This window comes from Notolepis coatsorum (genome assembly GCF_963971535.1).
Source record: "Notolepis coatsorum genome assembly, chromosome: 12".
Lineage (NCBI taxonomy): Eukaryota > Metazoa > Chordata > Actinopteri > Aulopiformes > Paralepididae > Notolepis > Notolepis coatsorum.
Window position 1 is genome coordinate 56,674,543 of NC_140176.1, and position 12,419 is coordinate 56,686,961.

The window sequence follows — 12,419 nt, forward strand, 5'->3', positions numbered from 1 at the left end:
CTCCATCTTCCTCTGCAACGCCCCCAACACACCCCGGTCTAATCCATCAAGTGAAAGACGCATTAAAGCACACATCTCTATCTAGACAAAACACTACCATGTGTGCTGCCTCCTCTGATCTCATTGGCTGCTCCATTAATCCACATCGTTACTGTCTCCTCCGCTTCTCCCCGTTCGATGTAAACACAGCCACCAGGGAACTATCTCCTCTAAACATCACGGTCAGGTCTGTTAAAGACACTTCCTCCAACTACGCTGCTTCAATCAACAGACGCTCTTGACAACACTTTGGGGTTTTATTGGTTGTGTGTGCGCGTGCGTGCGTGTGTGTGTGTGTGTGTGTGTGTGTGTGTGTGTGTGTGTGTGTGTGTGTGTGTGTGAGTACACTGTGTGTACTTAAGCCAACTTGACACAAGCCATCTAAGTGAGTGAACGGTATTTAGATTCCGTCGCAACGCCAAACGATTACGACAGGCTCTATCTTGATTGGATGCACGTGTGTGAGGACAGCCGAGACAAAAGACATCAGACGAGACGTGATCCAGCAGCTCCAGGAGAGGAGAGGAGAGGAGAGGAGAGGAGATGAGAGGAGAGGAGAGGAGAGGAGAGGAGGTGGGAGACGGCATGTCAGAATGCCACTGGTTCGTTCCAAACGCCTGTCTTTCTCTCGTCCCGCTGATGGAAAAACGTCATTTTGATTTTGCAGCGTCTGGCGATCAATAAGACAACCGGCGTCGAAGACCAATCAATCAAAATACTTTTTTGTCACCTCAAAGCATCGCGGAATGCATGTGTGCGCATAACTTGCTTGAACTGAGTTTTAAAAGAAATTAAAATCAATCAAAATGAACCACGAAACGTGGGATTTCACCGTAATAATGTTAGGCATTTGTGGACTGAGCAAATAAATACTATAGTACAACCAGCGCTATAATGAGTGCTGGGCACTGCCAGCCAGGCCTAGTGGGGTGGCATTTGCCAGCTGGATGGGACTGGTGCATGCCGCCCACGGTTTTTCCACAGTGCTGCACCCGATGGCACCTAGTCGTAATGGGAAAACCAAGAGAAGAGAAGATGAGCGAGAGAGAGAAAGAGAGAGAGACCGACATCGATCCTGGCACATTCCTGGCGGCAGGTGTTGATGGCTGCTAATGACACCTTACAACCTGTGATGGAAGGATGGCGAGAGAGAAGGAGAGAGAAAGAGAAAGAGACAGAGAGACAGAGAGACAGAGACAGAGAGACAGAGAGACAGAGAGACAGAGAGACAGAGAGAGAGAGATGGACGTGGATCTGATGGGAGTGTCAAGTTCTCGTCGGGATGGCATTCCTCAACTGCAGTGCATGATGGGAATGTGGGGAAAGTGCACCGTCCATCTGTTATCCCCACGAATAGTGAAAGAAATACAGAGAGAAAAGAACTAAATGGAATCAAGAGCGAAGTAAAACGAGGAGGGTGAGACTGTCGGATGGAGACAAATTCAAAAGAAAGATAAGAGGGAGAAAGACAGACTACCTGAGAGAGAGAGAAACACAGACTACCTAAGAGAGAGAGAAAGACAGACTACCTGAGAGAGAGAGAGAGAGAGAGAGACAGACTACCTGAGAGAGAGAGAAAGACAGACTACCTGAGAGAGAGAGAAAGACAGACTACCTGAGAGAGAGAAACACAGACTACCTGAGAGAGAGAGAGAGAGACAGACTACCTGAGAGAGAGAAAGACAGACTACCTGAGAGAGAGAGAAAGACAGACTACCTGAGAGAGAGAGAAACACAGACTACCTGAGAGAGAGAAACACAGACTACCTGAGAGAGAGAGAAAGACAGACTACCTGAGAGAGAGAAACACAGACTACCTGAGAGAGAGAGAAACACAGACTACCTGAGAGAGAGAGAAACACAGACTACCTGAGAGAGAGAAACACAGACTACCTGAGAGAGAGAGAAAGACAGACTACCTGAGAGAGAGAAACACAGACTACCTGAGAGAGAGAGAAACACAGACTACCTAAGAGAGAGACAACCTGAGTGAGAGAGAAAGAGAGAAAAGGAGACAAGACTACTAAAGAGCGAGAGAGAGCAAAAGAGAGACAAGACAACCTGAGAGAGGGAGAGATAGACCAGACAACCTGAGAAAGAGAGGGAGCAAAAGAGACAAGACAACCTGAGAGAGAGAGAGAGAGAGAGAGAGAGATAAAGACAGACTACCTGAGAAAGAGAGAGAGAGAGAGAGAGAGAGAGAGAGAGAGAGAGAGAGAGAGAGAGAGAGAGAAGCGAGCATTACCCACGATGAGGTGATGGGGGGTTAACCTGAGAGAGAGAGAGAGAGAGAGAGAGAGAGAGAGAGAGAGAGAGAGATAAAGACATACTACCTGAGAAAGAGAGAGAGAGAGAGAGAGAGAGAGAGAGAGAGAGAGAGAGAGAGAGAGAGAGAGAGAGAGAGAGAGAGAGAGAGAGAGAGAGAGAGAGAGAGAGAGAGAGAGAGAGAGAGAGAGATGAGCGAGCATTACCCACAATGAGGTGATGGGGGGTTAAGGCAGTGACTGAGTGGCGAGCTGACAAGTGATCCGTAAAAAACAAACGTGAAGCGGCAGTCGGCATGACACGTGAGTGAGCGTCTTCCAAGCGTCTGGTATTTACATCTGCCCTGGAGAGGGCTTGGAGAGAAACATCCCTGATGGGGGGAACAGAGCCGGGCCTCAGCAGGGCACGTCTGGCCCACGATGTTCTCACTTCACACCAGCGCATTCTGATGACTCTCACACGCCTTTCTCTCCCATTTAAGGTGTCTTTTTTATTTTTTTTGTACCCAAGATGCTCTGGCCGACGCTGGGACTCGTGTCTGCGTGTGCCAAGGTCCCCTCCTCACCCCAGGCTCCTGGCTCCCGGTCCCCAGCCGGGGAGGGTTGTGTAACGCCGGTGTAGTTATGGCGTCCTCCGCCCCTTTGTCTGCAGCGCGGCTCCTATTAGTCAGTCTGCACTCCGGACCCTTCATCACAGCAGACAACACGCACCACTTCACTATATCTGCCCGCTGCCACAGAACCCCAGAGCGAGCCATGACGCAAGCCCCCCTCTCCCCCCGCGCTACGCCTGAAACCTTATCCCAAATAACACATTCTTTCAATAAAAACACATGGAGCTGGGGTCATGTTTTTTCCTTTTTCTCCCCCCCCCCCCTCCCCCTCTCCATGCGCCCACATGTTTATGCCTCACTCCGAACCCAATTATTTCATTGTCCCGACGTTTTAGCTAATAAATCAGCCGGTTTGGGTTTCGGCAGGGATCGCCGGGAGTTATAGTAGCGCTCCGGCTAGGGGGGGGGGGGGGGGGGGCTGAGGCGGGGGAGGAATGGGCCGTGTCCTGAAAGATCGAGGTTTCTTTCTTTCTTTTTTTCACGGTTTCGCTAAAATACGGCATGAAGTCACGATTCTGAAAAATGATAGCAATTAATCAGAGCTACCGAATACAATCCACTCAACAAATCACAATTAACTTAATGGATGAGTCAGTGGGAATGGAGCCTGCATGCTAACTACAGCACCGCTGCACGGTGACCGCCTGAAGACATGGCCCAACATCCAGACGTACACACACAGAGAGAGAGACACACACACGCGCTCACGTTGGGAGCGGAGGAGGAAATTAGCCCGATATTGCACAGCCCCTGTTGTTATGATGTCAAGCAAGAGAATTTCAGGCTGATTATATGGAATTGCGAGCTAAAGGGCACATCCAAATCAATTTGGAGCCACGGCGAACGAGGACCCTACACAATCAGAGAAGGCTTTCGTTTTTTATTGCTTACTGTAATGGTGGTGACTTCACTATGAATGACCCGCTGGCTGCTTCTCCTAATGGACACACAAGTGTAACTGTACATTACGGCCCACTTCCCTCTTCAGGATCACAATGACTGCCGTGTCCACAGGCCAAGGGGTTGATGGTGTAAACGTAGAACCTCCAAATTGACTGTCAACATAGATTGTCTGGGAAAACGGAGAGCAACTTTATTGCCGCGGGTGACAGTATAAGATGGGTTTTCAGTAAATGACTAATAGCCCTGTTGCTTACTAGGAAATGTCTGTAGGCTACAGTCCAGTGCACACAAATAAGCCAGGTGCATAAAAAAATTGCAGCGTCCTCTGACTGACATTGTCATTCGGTCCTCCCGGCTTATTCTAAAGTGCAGCGCTTGCGTCTGACTCTTCCTCCAGCCCAAACTAGAGTGTGGAAACGTCTATATTTCATGCCGTGTTGGACAGAAAAAAAAATATATATCAAACCGCGCTCTCTCATCTCACAGGCTCGGAATATATAGGCTTGTGACGGACTACAAAACTGACGGGACACTGGGTAATGTAGGCCCCGGGACCACCAGACCGCAGGGAGGCCTGTTGCGGAAGTACTTCCCCTCTAATCATTTAAGGTGCTTTAGCTCTCCCTTCCTGTCCGCGTCCCGCAACACAAATAGAGCGCCATCGGTCGCTCCGACGTGACATTTTCTGAGATGGACGGTGGCCATAATCGCCGTTTCCTTGGAATTTATTGTTTTGTTTTCACTCGTACAAAGAACCCACAGCGTAGCCTCACAGAGGAATCCTACTTAACTCCGCGCCACAGGCCAAGCCTCAATTAAAGAGAGCCACAGAAGATTAGGGCGCCACTGTGCACGTCGGGTCCTTCAGGCAGTATTGAGGGCAGCCCGGCTAGACTACCACTCCTGCGGTCAAAGCATGAAGTCACTTCTCCGTAATGACTTCATACTTCCGTGAGATTGTGATGTTGAGGATACAGTATAATATAGAACATTGTGTCGCCTGTCAATCATATCCCCTTTACCCCCTTCCTAACCCACCCTGTAGCGTGACGAACAGCCGTGCCTCCGATATCGCGCTGTGATTGGCCGATTGGCTCTTTAGGGGCGTACTGTTAGGGGCGTTTACTGGAAGTAGCTTATTATTTATTTATTTATTTTTAGCAGAAGTAGCCATCATTTTTATTTACAATTCAAAAACAAAAACATTTAGCTATAAACGACCATATGAAATGGACCCTACTGGTTAGAAATAAATTGACTAATCCCTAACTAATAAACTAGGTTAGAGCACCCAAATATGTGTTTTCATTTAAAGGGGAACTATATTACTATTTCTTTCACTATTTGGGCAATTTTACACAATTCCTGTGAGTCTATGGAACACATCTGTAAGTATTTTTTCTATAAAATTCATTGTTTTGTATTTCTTAAAATTATCTTTATTCGCTTTTTGTGGCCGCGCAGGACCGACAGGGGAGAGAGGGAGAAACGGGAGGAGAAGAGGGGAGAAGAGGGGAGGACATGCAGCACATGGCCACCGGGTCTGGGAAACGAACCCGGGGCGTGCGCTTCGCGACTCAGCGCACTATGTGGTGTGCTACTGGAGCGCCCCCATTGTTTTGTATTTTATTTTTTTTTGTCTTTTTCCCCCTCCATTTTCCTCCGATTTTCTCCCATCCCAATGTTAGTCGTATGCCAATTCCCAGTCCCTTCCTGGTCGCTGCGCACTTACCCCCCACAGTCAGATCATCTGGGAGAGTGGAGGCTACCACGTGCTTCCTCCGACACACGTCCAGCCAATCACCGCTTCTTTTTTCACCTGGCAGCGCGGATTCTCATCGAGAGGGCGTAGCGTGTGGGAGGACCACACTATCCCCCTCGAGTCCTATCCGCGCTTAGCAGGCGCCCCGACCGAACTGTAGGAGTCGCTGTTTACAACGACCCGGACCCACCCCGCCAGCTTCTCCCACCCTCTAATACAGCCAATTGTATTAGTGCAGACGGCCAGCCAAGCTGGTGACAACCCCGGAGCTGTGAGCTGGATTCGAACAGGCGAATCCAGCTCACAGCTCCGGGGCTGGTGACGAACGCAATCTCCGCTCGGCCACCTAACCGCCTATTGTTTTGTATTTCTAATCAATTCTGTAGAGCAGCATTTTCTACCCTTCAAGATTCCAAGCTGTTTTTGGCTGGGCTCCGGCCATACTCACAATGCGTGACAGTCACCCACAGTCTGGGGTGACAGGGGGGAGAGAGAGAGATAGAGAGGGAGACTAATTAATTTCGCCGTGGGGGGCATAATCCCACGGGACAATGCATTGGTAACTTGTTTCAAATGACAATATATACCCCCGTGAATATTATTGCACAGATCGGAATACGCGTGGCAGCGTATTTTGCAACAGGTTGACGTGACGCTAGTGCTAATACGAGAGAGAGCAAGAACGAGCGAGAGAGGGAGAGAGAGAGAGAGAGAGAGAGAGAGAGAGAGAGAGAGAGAGAGAGAGAGAGAGCGAGAGAGAGAGAGAGGAAAATCGCAAAACGCAGAAATGCTACAGTAAAATAGTAACGGTAATACACTATTGACACATGTGCAGTCAGTTGACAGTTGCTGAGTAATGATTTGGCAACTTCTGTCCATAATAAATATAACCCTGACAGTGAATCAATGGCCAATGGCTCAGCTTCAACTCCCATATGAAATGTGAGTCAGCGAGTGAGTCAAATCAGAATGGCTTGGTTCAGTGGGGGAGGACCTTGTCTCATCTGAACTGGAGGAATGCGCCAAAAATAGAATTTGCAACACATGATACAACCCCACATTGCTAGAAAACAATGCTAAACACTGGAAAAGGCCATTTATAAGATAGTTCCCCTTTAACTATATCTCCCGGAGTATGGCGCTAGTAGCATTTTCCATTCACTTACATGAAACGGTTAGCATTAGCTTTGCTGTGCTAACACTTTTGAGCTACTTTTGAGATTTGGGTGATATACCCCAGTCTGCCAGTAGCTTTCAAACCATGTCAGCCTAATTAAAATTCTCAATCTAGCTAAAAGCAAAGAAAAGAGCAGTGCAAACGCCATCTTTTGTTATTGTTTTGAGTGAGAGACCCTTAGCGGCAGAAATGACATATTGTACGTTTAACACATTCTAATGTTTATCCAAAGAATTAAATACACTAATATAAATGTTATCCTGTAAGATTTGTGCTTTCCTTTTATCCATTATGAGATCAGGATTGACTTGCCATGAAAAAAATAAAAACTATGATAGAGGCTGAATAATACAAATCTGAAAGGGCTCAAATGGAATAGAATTCGTCGCTGATGGTTGTTATAATTAATTTGATGATGATACAAATTTAGAGAGAAAGAAATCTATACGATAGGGCTACGATCACTGATCAAAATAAAAATGTTTGTGTTATTTTTTAAGTCAGGAGTTACACATACAAAACGGACCTCACGTCAGCATCTAACAGAGGACTGGACACAGCACAGACAGTTGTCCTAGTTATTTTCAGCCTGTGGGACACATAGCTTTTAACACGCTCTAGCGCCAGTAACACGTTACAACTGCACTACCAAAATAGCACAAACACAATTAACACCCACAAATCGTGCAATATCGCACAATATCACACATTATAAATTCAAGCTTCAAATGTTCTTGGGACTCAAAGCACTTCGAAAAGGAGGGGGAAACCCCAGAATCAAGACATGTAAGGGACTGAACACAACCAGATGATTAAGCTTCACCAGGGCTGGGTGTAAATCACATTATGGTTTTGGTGGAACGTGACCCAACATCAGACGTAGAGGGGCCACAGCAGGAAGCCACTGCAACACTGTGTGTGTGTGTGTCTGAGAGAGAGAGGGAGAGAGAGAACATTCCTCCAAGCCACAAACATTACACATTGACCAGCCCAGTGGAACATGCAAAAGAAAAGGCAAGGAAGGAACCTAAAAATGACTTAGGTGTGTTCTTGTTTCCCTGGGGTGCGGTTAGAGGAGCGCGCTGCCTGGCCCGGAGCCAAGATAGGGGTCTGGGAGGAAAAAAAACCTCAACATGAAAATAGAGGCGGCCGCGGACATCGTCTGACCAGATCAAAGATGGGCGGGGCTTCCTAACAACAAAGGGCGGTGCATTGATGACAGACAGAGGTCCCCCGACAGGCCATCAGCCAGACTGGAGTGAATGTATGTGTGTGTGTGTGTGTGTGTGTGTGTGTGTGTGTGTGTGTGTGTGTGTGTGTGTGTGTGTGTGTGTGTGTGTGTGTGTGTGGCAGGACATTGAGGTTGGAGGGATAAAAACAGTGGCTACGATGGTATAGAAAGGGGTTAGAGAGTGAGATGGACAAACAACAGATGATCATAACAGCACCCAGAAAAAAGGAGGAGGCTATGGGTGATACAGAGCACTCCGGCCCCAGAGGAGGAGGGCGGTGGTGGTGGTGGAGGTGGTGGTGGTGGTTGGTGGGGTTAAGGAGTCCAACTGCCCACATTCAGAAGGACCTGGTTGGCTGGTAGGGCTGGTGGGGAATGCTTGGTATGGCAGTTCTGCGGGAACTCCAGACAGGCAGGCCAGGATGTCGAGGGGGAGAGTGAAAAAGAGGAACCGGGCCAAGATGCCGCCACTGGTCTGGGCAGACAAACAGACAGCACGGGGGCTGGTCGGGGCAGTCGAGAGACACGAGACAAACAGACAGCACGGGGGCTGGTCGGGGCAGTCGAGAGACACGAGACAAACAGACAGCACAGGGGCTGGTCGGGGCAGTCGTGAGACACGAGACAAATAGACAGCACAGGGGCTGGTCGGGCCAGTCGAGAGACACGAGACAAACAGACAGCACAGGGGCTGGTCGGGGCAGTCGTGAGACACGAGACAAATAGACAGCACGGGGGCTGGTCGGGGCAGTCGAGAGACACGAGACAAACAGACAGCACAGGGGCTGGTCGGGGCAGTCGTGAGACACGAGACAAATAGACAGCACAGGGGCTGGTCGGGGCAGTCGTGAGACACGAGACAAATAGACAGCACGGGGGCTGGTCGGGGCAGTCGTGAGACACGAGACAAATAGACAGCACGGGGGCTGGTCTCGTTGTCCACGTCTGGGAGACGAGGTGCGAACGGTACGGTACCTCTGAGAAGCATGTGCGTACGATGAAAGAGCAAAACACAGACTGGGAGAGAAAGAACCCCTTTGACAAGAGACACAAAGCCTAGACTGGCTCAAAATACACAGAGGAAGGGCGTCTGGGTAGTGTAGAGATCTAAGCACACGCCTACCACCGCAGAAACACGTGTTCAATCACCGGCAGAGGTATTTCTGGCTTGGTCAGACGTTCCTGCGAACACGCAATTGGCCGTGTTCGCGGGTGGGAAGCCGGCGAGTGTATGAGCCCTGGTTGTTGCATTAGTGACTCCTACTGTTCGGCCGGGGTGCCTGGTCAGTGAGGAGGGGGTCTGGGGGAGATGGCGTGAACCCCAGCACGTGTTACACTCTCCCAGTGACACTCCTTGCTGAGGTGAAAGGAAGTGGCTGGCGACTCCACATGTATCGGAGGAGGCATGAGGTATAATCTCTACACACCCTCCCCAGACCACCAGTAGAGTAGTGCAACGACCAGGACCGTGACACACACAGGGAATTGGAATAACGACTAAAATTGTGGAGAAAATGAAAAACCAGGAGGAAAATGATGATTGGCTTTTGTGGTTTGGTTGGTTAGGTACAGTATGGTGCTGCTTACGACTTCCAAGGTTGTGGCTTTGATTCCCACAGCCATCAGAAGATGATAACTTTCAAAATCACTGCTGTTATTTTCAAGATTGACAAGATGTCACGCAGCATGTGACACAGTATCAGTGAAGTGCCGCTAGAATAATAAATGTGCACTAAATTATTAAGTAATGAGTCGTCGTTCAGCATCACAAATCAACCACTCGCGTTGCGTTATTTGGGGGAACTTACGAGAGGCTCCTTGTTTTTGACCAGGCGTATGATCTTCACCGAATCTTCATCGTCGTCGATGTCGTCGGGCAGCGGGGGGAGTTCAGGGTCGTAACTCCCCATGGCCACCGTGTCGTGGACGGAGAAAAGACTCTGGAGGGAGGAGAGAGAGAGGGAGAGAAAGAGAGAGAGAGAGAGAGAGAGAGAGAGAGAGAGAGAGAGAGAGAGAGAGAGAGAGAGAGAGAGAGAGGGGGGGGGTACATGGACAGGGGTTATCACTCAAGGCAAAAAGGCCTCGACCTCACCCTGGGCGTAATCAGCGATATAAAAGTACAGCCAAATGTCAAATTACGGGTTACAATATCTCCTTCCCTTTTCTTTGGAGAAGGACGGAGGAAAGGCAGATACAGTAGGGGGAGGATGGATATAGATTGGGGTGCGTGCCTCAAGTACCACATGATGGATACGATAGTTTAGGGCCAGTTTTAATGTGTTAATTGCCATTAGGCTCGCAGTCGCACTCCATACATCTCCCTGATTAAAGGCATCAAACGGCGTCCTCCAGACCACTGCCTGCTCGCTCGCTTGCTATGAATCACAAGGGCTAAAGAGGATGATCCCCCCCCCCAGAGGCCACCGTTTCCAGGGGGCAGGCCAACAAAAGAAGGCCGGGGGGAGAGAGGCCGATGTTCTGTGACGTCGCGGGCAGGAGAGCAAAGTAAGTCAAGTTCTCAGCCGCACCAAATATTTCACACCTTCATGAGCAGACGTAAATAATAAAGAGAGAGAGAGAGAGAGAGAGAGAGAGAGAGAGAGAGAGAGAGAGAGAGAGAGAGAGAGAGAGAGAGAGAGAGAGAAACGGCAGAGATGAGAATGATGGCATTTGAGAGATTCATTTTTCAAACTATTTAACGACTCTGTGTGTCCGGACCGAGATGGCTGGCTGGACGCGTGCCGCGTTTTCCGTGACAGAAGAAGAGAGGGGGAGAGAGAGAGAGAGAGAGAGAGAGAGAGAGAAAAAAACATCTCCAACCATGTGCCATAAAAGAAAAGGGGGATAGGAGAGAAGAGAAGAGGAGCAGTGTGTTTTATGACATGGGAGGCTGCTGCAGTACAGTGTTCAAGATGTTACTAACAGGCAGCAGATGGGAGGCGGAGATGACACTGGTGCTCCGTAGCTGAGATCCACTAGAGACAGGCTGACCAGCACATGTACGCACACACAGGTACATCTCCCTACATCTTCCTTTTCTCCTCCAGTTTACAGTCCTTTAGCCCGTTGTTCTTCCATGTAGCCCACAGATCTCCCCGCTCTCCCCCAGTGTATGCAGGGCCCGACTAGCAAATAACAGATCCAGGTCATTCCACGCTGCGGCCCAGAAATAGATGCTATGTGTTGTATAGTATGTACAGTGCTGAACAGTCTCTTTTTACAGTGCTGAACAGTCTCTTTTTACAGTGCTGAACCCTCTCTTTTTACAGTGCTGAACAGTCTCTTTTTACAGTGCTGAACCGTCTCTTTTTACAGTGCTGAACAGTCTTTTTACAGTGCTGAACAGTCTCTTTTTACAGTGCTGAACAGTCTCTTTACAGTGCTGAACAGTCTCTTTTTACAGCGCTGAACAGTCTCTTTTTACAGTGCTGAACAGTCTCTTTTTACAGTGCTGAACAGTCTCTTTTTACAGTGCTGAACTGTCTCTTTTTACAGTGCTGAACAGACTCTTTTTACAGTGCTGAACCGTCTCTTTTTACAGTGCTGAACAGTCTCTTTTTACAGTGCTGCACAGTCTCTTTTTACAGTGCTGAACCATCTCTTTTTACAGTGCTGAACAGTCTCTTTTTACAGTGCTGAACAGTCTCTTTTTACAGTGCTGAACAGTCTCTTTTTACAGTGCTGAACCCTCTCTTTTTACAGTGCTGAACAGTCTCTTTTTACAGTGCTGAACAGTCTCTTTTTACAGTGCTGAACCGTCTCTTTTTACAGTACTGAACAGTCTCTTTTTGCAGTGCTGAACAGTCTCTTTTTACAGCGCTGAACAGTCTCTTTGTACATCGCTGAACCGTCTCTTTTTACAGCGCTGAACAGTCTCTTTTTACAGCGCTGAACAGTCTTTTTACAGCGCTGAACAGTCTCTTTTTACAGTGCTGAACAGTCTCTTTTTACAGTGCTGAACCCTCTCTTTTTACAGTGCTGAACAGTATTTTTACAGTGCTGAACCGTCTCTTTTTACAGTGCTGAACAGTCTCTTTTTACAGTGCTGAACAGTCTCTTTTTACAGTGCTGAACAGCCTCTTTTTACAGTGCTGAACCGTATCTTTTTACAGTGCTGAACAGTCTCTTTTTACAGTGCTGAACAGTCTCTTTTTACAGTACTGAACAGTCTCTTTTTACAGTGCTGAACAGTCTCTTTTTACAGTGCTGAACAGTCTCTTTTTACAGTGCTGAACAGTCTTTTTACAGTGCTGAACAGTCTCTTTTTACAGTGCTGAACAGTCTTTTTTTACAGTGCTGAACCCTCTCTTTTTACAGTGCTGAACAGTCTCTTTTTACAGTGCTGAACAGTCTCTTTTTACAGTGCTGAACCGTCTCTTTTTACAGTACTGAACAGTCTCTTTTTGCAGTGCTGAACCGTCTCTTTTTA

At 48.3% G+C, this 12,419-nt stretch overlaps 1 protein-coding gene across 1 annotated transcript in view; it reads right to left on the reverse strand.

Annotated features, from left to right (window-relative positions):
• The window catches only part of mpp7a (MAGUK p55 scaffold protein 7a), a 208,329-nt gene that overhangs the window by 59,375 nt on the left and 136,535 nt on the right, over nucleotides 1–12,419 (reverse strand). Inside the window, exon 7 of the mRNA XM_084325841.1 lies at nucleotides 9,799–9,930. Within this exon, the coding sequence (XP_084181967.1) occupies nucleotides 9,799–9,930 (132 nt within the window). The remainder of the gene's footprint in view (nucleotides 1–9,798; nucleotides 9,931–12,419) is intronic.